The sequence below is a fragment of the Canis lupus genome, chromosome 3 (assembly GCF_048164855.1).
Source record: "Canis lupus baileyi chromosome 3, mCanLup2.hap1, whole genome shotgun sequence".
NCBI lineage: Eukaryota > Metazoa > Chordata > Mammalia > Carnivora > Canidae > Canis > Canis lupus.
In genome coordinates this window covers 27,542,105-27,554,171 of record NC_132840.1, presented here as the reverse complement: position 1 = coordinate 27,554,171, position 12,067 = coordinate 27,542,105, and the positions used below count along the sequence as shown (strand labels likewise).

The 12,067-nt window shown below is 42.7% G+C and overlaps 1 protein-coding gene across 31 annotated transcripts in view; it reads left to right on the top strand.

Annotated features, from left to right (window-relative positions):
• CAMTA1 (calmodulin binding transcription activator 1) overlaps positions 1-12,067 on the top strand; it is an 848,042-nt gene that overhangs the window by 825,770 nt on the left and 10,205 nt on the right. For 16 of the 31 annotated variants that reach the window (XM_072819831.1, XM_072819825.1, XM_072819824.1 and 13 more), the window contains 7 exons: positions 1,193-1,380; positions 1,886-2,132; positions 3,161-3,232; positions 4,983-5,003; positions 6,457-6,650; positions 7,362-7,436; positions 10,062-10,092. In XM_072819831.1, coding sequence (XP_072675932.1) covers positions 1,193-1,380; positions 1,886-2,132; positions 3,161-3,232; positions 4,983-5,003; positions 6,457-6,650; positions 7,362-7,436; positions 10,062-10,092 — 828 coding nt within the window. The remainder of the gene's footprint in view (positions 1-1,192; positions 1,381-1,885; positions 2,133-3,160; positions 3,233-4,982; positions 5,004-6,456; positions 6,651-7,361; positions 7,437-10,061; positions 10,093-12,067) is intronic. The other 15 variants (XM_072819835.1, XM_072819839.1, XM_072819834.1 and 12 more) reach the window with 4 other exon arrangements.

Below are 12,067 nucleotides of genomic sequence, written 5' to 3'. Positions count from 1 at the left end.
TCCCCTCCCAGTCCTAGGCAACCCATCTGATTTCTATACCCAGAGTTTTGCTTTTTCTGGAAATTTCATATAAATGGCATCATAAACTTTGCAGGCTTCTGTGTCTGGCTTCTTGCACTTAGCACACTGTTTTTGAGGTTCATTCATACTGTAAGATAAGCATTTTGTCACTTTTGTATGGATCCTTTCAGAATACTTTCAATTCACTTAAAATCTTTACTATATTTCAATTTCCATTTTCAAGAGACATGCAAGGAAATCTTTAAAAACAAGGCCATACCTCCAAGCCTAATTATATTTGTGGCAATGCAGACTAGCTCTGAAGATTCCTAATTCTATTAGGAATGTACCTGGGGTGCAAATGTCAGCAGCCTAACTGTGGTGGTTTAATAACAAATGATTGATTTTTCTCACATGACAGGAAGTCCAGAGGCTCATTTGCTCAGTGATGCCCAGAGGGGTCCAGATTTTCCCCCTGAGTTTTCTGTTCTTTTTGGTGAAAATTCTTCTTGATTCTTGTTGCTTTATGGTTACAATGTGGGTGCTGGAGTTCATTTGGAGTCAAGGCAGGAAGAAGGGAAGAGCCAAAGGCATCAATCCTGTTCATCATGAAAGCCAAAGCTTTTCCCCAATCCCTGCAGCAGGTGTCTGTAGAGTCTCGTGGTCCAGGTGGTCCAGAAGTGGGTCACAATCCTCATCTCAGTGCACAGGAAGGTGGGAGGTCAAGAGGATTATCTAACTGGGTTATGTCAACCGGGAGCTGGCCTTTCAGATTGGCTCGTTGCTGCCCTCTACAGGACTGGGGGTCTGTAGGCAATGCCAAAGTGGGGGGTGCAGTGGCCATTGCTTAGGTCACCTGTCATGTCACCATGGTAATGTGACAACTGGCTAAAGAACAAGTCACAGTATCATTAAATGGCTGATCCTTGCTGAGAACAGAGACTAGGCACGGGGCAGAAATTCTTTAACACCTGACTAAAGGGTTTTGGCGAGATGATTTGGAGAGAATCAGGTCTCAGCATATTTGGCCGAATTGTAATAAGACCTTTCAGTGATACTGTGGTGCACTGGATTGAGGTGGAAGGCCGCCCTCCCTTCTTTTTTCTTCCCCAGGGAGGGTGGGGTAGATGAGGGGCTGGATAACTTCTAAGATTCCCTCTTAACGAGTGTTTCTGTGAACTCTGGATTCCAGGTGAACATGATGACCTTGGCAGAGCACATCATCGAAGCCACACCTGACCGAATCAAGCAGGAGAGTTTTGTGCCCACGGAGCCCTCGGCATTGGAAAGGACAGACACTGCCACCATTAGCAGTACCATGAGCTGGCTGGCCAGTTACCTAGCCGATGTCGATCGTCTGCCAAGTGCTACCCAGATCAGGTCAGTGCAAGTCTGTGGATCACTGACTGGCGTAAATTCCTGGGCTCAATGGAAGACTTGGGAAGCTAATTAGATCTGATGAATGCTGTGTAATGTGAGACCTCGTGAAGGAAGCAAAGAAACACTGGGACAAGTTCCTTCACTACTTTCAGGTCCCTGCTCACATCCTCACCTCTTCTGTGACTTCTCTCCCCTTGTAGTGCGTGTGAGGTCATGTCCTGTGATATCCCCCCGCCGCCCCCAGTTCAGCTGAAGTTTCATAAAGGCCAGGCAGCGTCTTCAGTGGCTTTAGTATTTAGCATAGTGCTAAATTCATAATAGGTACTCAGTAGGAACTTACTAACTCCAGGACAGTTTAAAGTACAGAATATGTTTACCAACTTTCTGGACTGAACGGAGGTGTATTCTTAATAGCATGCAGTGGCTCTTGTCTCATTACTCAGTATGTAATGGATTGTGCAGATCAATCACCAGTCTTTCTCCCTTGTGTCTCCTCTTGTTTCAGAAGTGCGTATAATGAGCCTCTAACTCCTTCTTCTAATACCAGCTTGAGCCCTGTTGGCTCCCCAGTCAGTGAAATAGCTTTCGAGAAACCCAGCCTTCCCTCAGCAGCAGATTGGTCAGAATTCCTGAGCGCGTCTACCAGTGAGAAGGTGGAGAATGAATTTGCTCAGCTGACTCTGTCCGATCACGAGCAGAGAGAGCTCTATGAAGCTGCCAGGCTTGTCCAAACTGCTTTCCGGAAATATAAGGTAAAGTAGAACAGAGTCCTGATGTTGTGACATTCGTAAGATTGAGGAACACAGGCAGAAGTTAGAATCATCCAGACTAAAACTTAGGCCTTACCCGCCCTCCCCTGCTAAGTCTTTAGAATTGTTATTTGGGAATATTATGTCACAAGAAATTATTAATAATTTTCAGAAGCTTTAGTGGAATAAAATTGACCAGTAGTGTGATAGTTATCACCATCTCAATTTATTCTTGGTAATGGTAATGGATATTTGTTATCTAGTTAATATAGAGGAAGTTGATACCTCTGCCACAAGGAATTTATAACCTAAAGTAGGGGTTCTTAAGGGACTGGGACTGCCTGTGGGCAGCCCTTGAACTCCTAAAATTTTATGGTAAAGCTTGTGTGTGTATTTTTGGTGGGAGAGGGTCTGTGGCCTTCCACAGATTTTCAAAAGACTCTTTGACCTCCTTAAGAAGGTGTTAAAAGCCAGTAATCATTGATCCCAAAGTAGAGTAGTTGGGGGTTATGTTAGAAAAGACAATGGAGGGACACGTGGGTGGCTCAGTTGTTGAACTGTTCGGCTCAGTTTGTGATCCCAGGGTCTTGGGATCAAGTTCTGTATTGGGCTTCCTTTGGGGAGCCTGCTTCTCCCTCTGCCTATGTCTCTGCCTCTCTGTGTGTCTCTCATAAATAAATGAATAAAATCTGAAGGAAAAAAAAGGAAAGACAGTGGAAATCTGACAATGTGTAAGGACAAATAGTACAATACCTGATTTGTTAAATAGTTGGAAAATGAGTATTTTTAGACCTCCTAACATCCAAATATCAGTTTTATTTAGAAGCAAGAATTAGAGATTTAGTCTATAAATTCATTTTTCCTAATTTCTACTTACAATTCATTATCACTGTATTTTAGTAAACCTGAGGCTTCTGAAAAAGTTATAAATGACTAATAATTCTGTCTAAGTCTTAAGAAAGTTGATATTTCTTACACTAAATCGTTATTTCTTGCACTAAATCATGTTTCTCCCTCTCTTTACCCTAAAGGGCCGACCCTTGCGGGAACAGCAGGAAGTGGCTGCTGCTGTCATTCAGCGTTGTTACAGAAAATATAAACAGGTAAAGCACAGCTTTGGGTCGCAGTAGGAAGTGCACCTCGTCCAAACAGCGACAGGCCCCTGAGGATTCTAGCATGTGGCCTGGCCAGAGAGTGCTAGGTCCAGCACTTGATTCAAAGACTTTGAATTGCATGACCAAAAACCAGAGGAAAATGTTCCAGAGCAGGGAGGTGGGGGTAAAAAACAAACCAAAAAACCATCGGCGCGGTTAAACTTATGCCACAAAATAATTCTTGTGCAGATTGTTGGCCTTTCAGTATTATGACCTACCTGAGATGTTGATCTGACACAAAGAAGGTTATTTGTATCTAAAGTGAGGCTCTGTGTTCCAGTAATTGTACCTGGAGTAATTGAGGCACCCTAGGGACTTTGATGTGGTAATCAGAGAAGAGAAACAGCAGCAGTTCTTTGACCTTGAGTCCGAGAAATTTTCTACTCTTGAGCCACTTTTCCTTTCAGCTTCTTCCTGTCCGTTTTCAAATGAAGACTTGGAAAAAATCTCTGAAAATCTTGAGAAGCCCAGAACATCTTAAACTGCTTTTGCATTCCTTACTTAAGAGATTCAGGAAGAGGGTGCCTGGGTCACTCAGTCAGTTAAGCATCTGCCTTCAGCTCAGGTCGTGATCCCAGTCCTGGGAATCAAGCCCCGCATTGGGCTCCTTCCTCATCAGGGAGCCTGCCTCTCCCTCTACTTTTGCCTCCCTCTCTCTCTGTCTTTCATGAATAAGTAAATAAAATCTTAAAAATGAGAGAGAGAGAGAGAGAGAGAGAGAGAGAGATAATAGATGCAGAAAGAATACCTAAGTGTTCGTTCATGCAGTATTTCTGTTTCCCAAACACCCTGTAAGGTTACCTAACTGCCACCATGTCGGTTAGGGACCTGATGTGTTTGGGGCCCTAGGATGCACTAGACTTGCAGCCACATCATCTCATCACATCTGCTCCTTACAATTACTGGCAATAAACAATTTTATATTCCTTTTACAATGAAGAAGCTAAGGCTCAGAGAAATTAAGTCACTATTAGATTTTCCTAGCCACCTGGATGGTTAGAAAATATAAAAACTTGCCTAATTGAGTTTTTACTGGCCCATATGATAAAGTTCAGGACTGTCAGTAGATTCTAAAACCTTTTAGTAGATAGTGTCCTAGGTAGATTTTATTAAAGGAATACTACATGCCAAAATGTGTAATAGTTGTGTGGAAGTGTGATATTGTGTTCTCTTGTTATGATGCAGGGCTCATTTTGATTTTTTATATGGGTTGCCATGTTCTTGAGTTTCTCTCCTATTAAGCCCTCTTAGTGAAAGGGGGCGGGCTGGGAGGAGTCTTCAACTTATAGCCAATTGAGTTCATGATCCCAGAAAATGAAGGTTTATTGTGTAAACGCTGGCACCACAGTACCTGTAGCTCCCCAGCAGGGGACCGTCCTTAGCACAAAGGAAACACACAAAGTTTCAAGTCTTTGAACTTTAAACAGGTATTTATTCCAAAAGATGAGTCTTGGTTTGGGTTTTGTTTTTTAAAATCCCCTCCCAAAGAAGTGTTGTCTACAACCAGGAAAACAGAAGGCATTATTTTTGGAAATATCCACAAGTATAAGACAAGTATTTTGGAAGATAGAAGGCATTAATATAGCCAGATTGCCTTTTTTTTTTTTTTTTCCGGTTGGGAGTTTTATTGGTTCTGGTTTTTAATTTCCTTATATTCAGCAATCTAACATTAATCTTGTATTTTCTGTTTCTCCCCAAGCTGACATGGATAGCCTTGAAGGTAATGACACCCAAGTCCCCTCACAAACCATTCCACCAGAGTCACAAACTTCACACCCATTACCAGCTACAAGAAGGGGCCATTAAGATGGCAGGGTCAGGAAACAGGTGTCCTCTCCTTGCCATGCCACCTAACCACAGTGCATCTCTGGGGACCATGTGGTTATTCAGTTGGAGTGGGTTTTGGCATTACCAGTCATTGGACATTTTCCTGGCCATGTCAATCTAAAGAATCCATCTGAGCCAGTTACTGTGAGCCCAGCAAGCCACTAAATGCATCTCCCCTCCTCCCAGTGTGCTTCACTGTGGTCCAGTAATTTCTGAATGTGCAGTGTGCACAGGCCAAGGGGATAAAAGCCACAGGAGCCCTGTAGGATGCAGAGTTGTCTTCAAAGATGTTTGGGCGAAGGAAAATGGAAAACAGATCAGACGAGATAAGAGGATTCTTGCGCAAGGGTCTTGTGTCTTGAACATTCCAAGAAGTCAGTTCCCTTCCCTTATTCCAGCTCGTACAGGCAGAGATGTACTTAGGCACAGGCATTTTCTCAGGAGTATTTTTCCCCATGATGGTAAGTCACCTTCTTGCAAGGAAAATGCGGTTCTTGTGACCTCTTATCCCCAGAGTCCTATTCTACTTCATTAGCAGTTTGGACATCGCATTTTTTAAATATGGAGAGCTCTGTATTTTTAGTGACTAGAGACCAAAATGGAAGAGAACTCATTCTGTTGTGCCTTCATCTTTTACTTGCATAGTGCTGCAGCAGGCTGGGTGGAGGGCTATGGCACTGGCTCCCAAGCAGTACCCCCGCTTCTGGGACACTTTTCCCGGTTTCATGGCTTCACCCCCATGTTGGTCTTATGAGTGTTCATCTTTTGCAGGTTAAATGTCTTAAAGGTGTCAGCGTTTCATGATAAGCCTTGTATTTGGGACCTTGCAACTCAGAAATGTGTCCTTTGGAACAGTAGTTAGGAGTCACATGCTGACTGCTATTAGTGGGCTTGCATATGGTGGTGATTGGGATGCATAAGAAAGGTTATTTTGAAATGTTTCAAAATCAGATAGTAAACATTAATCTTCAAATAATAAATATTAATCTTAAACATTTAAATTGTACTTCCTAAATATGCTTTTATTATTCCTAAATGTCTACACCTGTTGCTTTTAGAAAAAAATTTTTTCAAGGAGGGCAAAATATTTGATACTTCAGGGGAAAAAGCACATTTACAGCAATACATTGTCTGAAGGCAACCCTTAAACTAATATTTTACATTTGGGAAAGGTAGGTGAAAACAGGCTCCTAGGCTGCCTCTTTGATGATTGAACCCAAAACAGAGACTATGATGCTAAAGGAGAAAAGTTGTTTCTCTCCTTCCCTTCCCCGGCACACCCAGAGGACACATGGATTTGTACAGCTCCTGTTGTTACTGTACTGCTTATTCTTGTTTCCCTGCAGTATGCACTTTATAAAAAGATGACACAGGCTGCCATCCTAATCCAGAGTAAATTCCGAAGTTACTACGAACAAAAAAAATTTCAGCAGAGCCGGCGTGCTGCTGTGCTGATCCAGAAATATTACCGGAGTTATAAGAAGTGTGGCAAGAGACGGCAGGCTCGCCGAACAGCCGTAATTGTACAACAGAAACTCAGGTGGGTTGAGCTTTCACGGGGCAAAGCTGTGGAGGGGAGAGAGCCCTGGCTTTAGGGAAAGAACAGCCCTGCCCCGACGTCAGGGGAGACATGCATGTCACAGGGACCTTCTTTACAGATCACTCTAGATGTCGTGACAGTGTGTGGTGATACCCATGCTGCCAGCCCACCTTTGTCTGTTTACCTGTTGTCCTCTCCAAGTCCACCTGGTTATTTTGGTCCCCACCTGCCTTCAGCTGGGGCAGGAATCCGTCAGGACCACAGTTCCTGCTCAGAGAGGGCGCTCCATTAGGGCACTGTGAATTGTAGGGTCCCTGCATGTGAGACCTCGGAAGAATAGCTAGAGGCCAGCCAGTCCAATTTAGAGAGTGTGATGGGGGTTCTGAGCAAGGAGACATGGATAGAAGTTCAGGAAGATATCAAACTCGGGTGAGTCAGCTTCGACACTCAGCCTAAGGCCAGAAGGGTTGTGAAAGCATACTTGAGCATCATCGAATGTTGGACCTGGGCCCCGTGTCCCTCACCACCAGGGGAAGGTGCCGCCACCCCCTCTTTCCTTCCCTGATGGCGCTGCCATGCCTGCCCATGTGTTGGGTTCACTGGCTGAACTGTTTCATTAAAAGTCTTCTGTCACTGCTCACCTGCTTTCAATGTGTGTGCATTAAGCGTTACAATACCCTTCTCGTGACAGTGATGTTCCGGCTTTTTCAGGAGCAGTTTGCTAACCAAAAAGCAGGACCAAGCTGCTCGAAAAATAATGAGGTTCCTCCGCCGCTGCCGCCACAGGTAACCCTACTCCTCATCTAGACAGTTTGCTCGTCGAGAGCAGTAAAGCAGCCCTAACCCTCCTAACCACGCATGACCGCCTCCGCAGAGCGAACCCCCTGACATTCATCAGAGTAAACATCCCGCATTGCAGTAGGAGAGCAGAACTCTAACTAGGGACCAAGTTGCTGCTTCGGGAACCCAGGTGACTGTCTCAGACTCTGTGGTAAATGTCGAACAGTGGAGATTGATTTTTCTGTCTTAGTTTGGGTGTGAGGACAGCTTAGCAGGACGAGCTCTTCATTCCCTTTTCTCTTGAACCTCTTATTTCTATGCCACACTGCAGCATGCTCTTTTCCAAGCCCTCCCTGTGCCAGTGTGTGTCCAAACAGAATAAGTGAGTTTCTATTCTCAAGGAAAGGGTAGCAGACCACTTACTCCATCTGAGCTTTCCAACATAGGACCTGATTAGCGGGTGCCCTCTGCTGGGGATGTGCAGGAAGGAGACTCCATCTGAGTTGAGAGGTGCGTTTTCAGTTAGGAGCAAACAGGCTCTGGTGACCTGAGCCTTCCCTGGAGGCAGGGCAGCTGTCCACGAAGCCAGTTAGAGGGGATTCTCTTTGTTTCCTCAAATTTGATCTTCCTTTGTCAACAGCAGGATCCTTCCTTAGCTCTGGGGGAGCCGGTGAGGTTGTTCTATTTCCTTGGTTAGGTTAGCCCTCTGTCCTCATGGCCCTCTGAGCTGTGTGTAGGTGACCCTGTGTGGTTTCGTTGCTTCCCTGTGCATCAGGAGCCACGCAGTTTATAGAACTGAACTCTGAAGCAAGCTCTTTGACATCTTATTTCCTCTTCCTATTTCATTGTGCCAGAAGCCCAAGTGTCCACATTCAATTCAATTCCACAGAGGTTCCCTCTTCAGTTTTTCGTACTCCTAAACCTGTCTGCTTGCTGACTTTGAAACTATTTTGACTTTGAGACCTTAATAAGGGTCCACTGTCCATTTGTACTTTTACTTCTGTTAACAAAAGGATTCTTATCTATGATGATAAAAGGAAATGTGCACAGAGCCACCCATTTACAGTAATAAAAACTTCAAAGAGAACATTCTCTAGGATATGTTTGATATTCTCTAACTAGAATGCTATTTGAAAGAAGCTAATGTACACTTACTAGGCCTTCACAGCACATTTGCTCTCTACAGACGTAGTGATTGGGGTCTTTTTCTCCATGGTTAGCTAGCCAGTGAGATTTCAGTATCAACACTGAACGAGGAAGTCTTCTTAGGGAGTGCATATGAGACTATGAGGCACCTGTGACATGATCACATTAGTTCTACATGCCTTCATGGGGCTCATCTCTCCTCTCCCCCTCACTCACACCTGCGCCAGCGTGAGAATACTTGCAACCAACTAGAGTGTTTGGTTTTCCTCATTTGGTGGAACATCTGAGATTTCCCTAGACCCTTCTCTGGAGGTTCTCACATGTGCTCTCATTCCCTTCTTCCTTTTTTCCTCTCCTACCTGCAAGATGGAAAAATACAGGGAGATTGATTCCACCCAGCCCTGCTGAGACTGTGGTTAACACTTTCCCAACAGATTTTATTTTCAAGAAAATCAGCTTTACATTGCTCTGCCTTAGGCCACTTTGAGCAAACCCAAACATTGACAAATTATATTTTCCTTGTTTTTCCTATCTTCTCCTCGAGCTTTGGAAACACATATAGATAGTGCCACCTCAGTTGTTATGAGCAAATTTACCTAAAGTCCCACACTTCTTTTCTTTCTCATCCAAAACACCCTGTGTCTACACTGGGTGAATTGAGAGGGTAAGCTATTTAAACAAAACAGACGTGCATAAAGGGCTGCTGGCCCCCAGAGTAGACTGAACAAAGGAATCCCTTCACTCTTGTTTTCAAAGCCCTCTTTTTGTAAACTAGTAGGAAAGAGGCTTGTGAAGATTTTGCCTTTCTCGGGTTCGTATTTTAACTCATAGTAACCCCTTAAGGGTGGCAAGAAGGTTCGTTATGAGAACATCAGATTATGGACTCTGACTTCCTATTCATTGTTTGGGATGAAATAAAGACCCCTACTGCCTCTTTTCCTCACTTGATCTGGAATAGTTCAGATGTCGGGAAAACTGTATAGACAAATTTTAATGGCCTTTGTATACTGACTGTGTCAGACCAGTATTCTCTCCCCATCCCTGTATCCTGAAGATCCACAGAACCAAAAGTCTGAGTTCCTATTTTCCCTAGGATGAACGTAGCCCTGTTTCCATTCTGGGGTACTGCATATTATTTTAAGAGAAACTGTCATTGTCCTGTCCCCGAGAAGCATTAAAATAGAAAACCTCACATGACACCCTCTCATAGGTAGGTAACGGCTTCAGGAATCAATAAGAAGTGTCCCATTTCTGAAGGAGTTTGCGAAGTCATATGACCCCCACATTTTCAGACTTCACGATAAATTGGTGAATTTTGTACCTGCTCATTTCACATACCCCATCACCACTCCTTTTCTTCCTTTCCAAAAAAGGAACCACTTTATACTCTTTTTTTGTTTTGTTATTGAAATAAAGCTATGTATAAGGTTTCTGTTGTGACCCTCACGTGCTAATAGCTCTTTGGTGTTGTTTTACTGTCTAAAGCCCCCTGGTGGACCATAGGCTGTACAAAAGGGTGAGTTTAGCTGCCTGCTAGCCAGTGTTTACCTTTATCTTCCATTTTCAATATTTTGCTTTTTGCTTGCTTGCATGGGGCTGCAGCCTAGGTATGCCAGTAAGTTTCACATCCATTTTGAATGAAATAAGATAAAATGAAAACTAACCCTAATTACTAACACTGCTACCTTATACAACATGAAAATAGTCACATACAGCAGATGTACAGATGCATGAGTAAGAGAAAGGGAGGCCCTTCTGAAACCACCGCAGGGCATGCTTAGAAGTTGGTGGAGTCAAAACAAGGCTACACCTCAGAAAACATCTAGCAGGTGGTTCTTTCTGATTCAGATGATTGGCCACAATGAAATTCTTTCAACTACTGCCAGGTCCAAATTTCTAAAGCAAGAAAACTCAGCAGGTGATACTGCCTTTTTTTTTTTTAATGAATAAATTTCTTATTTAGAGTTACTATGTCCCCGTTACCTTGTTCCTCTAATTTCATTTTCTAAATCTCCCTTTCCCTGGTGCCATGAGGTAAGTCAGCACATTGAAGCTGCCCTTTCAGAAGCAATGCAGAACATTCATTATAACAGAGCAAGCAGACCTGACTGACCTCCAGAATTTAATGGCAACGCTGAATAAAGATAACATGGTGTAAAATGTCTTGAATCTGTATATTCTGTATTGCAGTGAAGATTGGATGTTCCAGTAGAATTTATATTTTAAAGAAATGTTAACGGAGAAGTATCCAGTAGACACTGTCAATGTCCTAGCGATTTTAGAACATGACACTGATTTGTAGGTATACCCAAGGGGCAGAAGTCTCTGCCAGATGTGACTATCACATGCCTGCAGTTACAGTAAAGAATGTAGTGTCTGGAAATTTTTTTTAAAGCCAGGAATATAATTCACCAAAATCAGATTTGAATATAGATTAATTTGACAACTTTTGTCCAATAGACTTAAGAGAAGATATACTTTAAAAAAATAACATGGGAGTTAACTACCAACTCAGCTACATTCAGCGCCCTCCCTTTGTAACACTACAGTAATATTTGAGTCATTTGTAAGATTTCTGAGAAGACATTATAATTCAAAAAAATCTAAAACTTCAAGTGTTTCTGGAGCTAATAGTTTTCATCCAAGTACATTTATGTTGATGCTGGTATTTTACTCATTATATTTCAAGTCAAAGATCAGCTAACTTTTTCTTAAGAGACTTTAGTAAAATAGTAAATATCTTAGGCTCTGTGGGCTGTACAGTCACTGTCACAGCTATTCAGCTCTGCCATTGGAGCATGGAAGCACCCGAAGATAATATGTACATGAATGGTTATGGCTAGTGTTCAGTAAAACTTTATTTACACAGATATTTGTTGGGCTGGGTTTGGCTCATGGACTATAGTTTGCTGACTGATGATGATAGGAGAATTGAGTTTTTATAAATTCTTCCTAACACAAGACCCTATCCCTGTAAAAGACTCAAAGTCTCACCTGGTTAAAACCATGGCTAGTCACTGAAAGAAAACATTTAAAAAAAAATAAAGTCGATACATTGGTCTGTAAATTTAACTAGTTAATCCTTTTGAAAACTAGGCATTTTTTACAGTTGTCCCATATGGTAGAACTGGCTCAGAGATGTCTGTGTTTGAAACATAAAAGAAAAAGTGGACAAAAATCTCCATTTTTTTCTCTTTCCGTTCCTTCTCACTCTCTGCATACATAGATAATATTTCTTTTCACGTGAAAAAACAAACCCCTCCCAAAGAACAGATGCATGCCCTAGGGTTCAATTTACCTAAAAGTTGTAGTATCTTGCATGTGATGTGCAATTAATACAATCGTTGCAAGGAACCAACATTTAGTAAAAGTGGTTGCTTATGCACTTTTGAAACTTGTTAGCTTCTGGAATGTCAATTATCGTTTTCAGAGTACATTTTCCAAAGGTGATCTTCAACACTAGAGTCACAGAGTACATTTTCCAAAGGTGA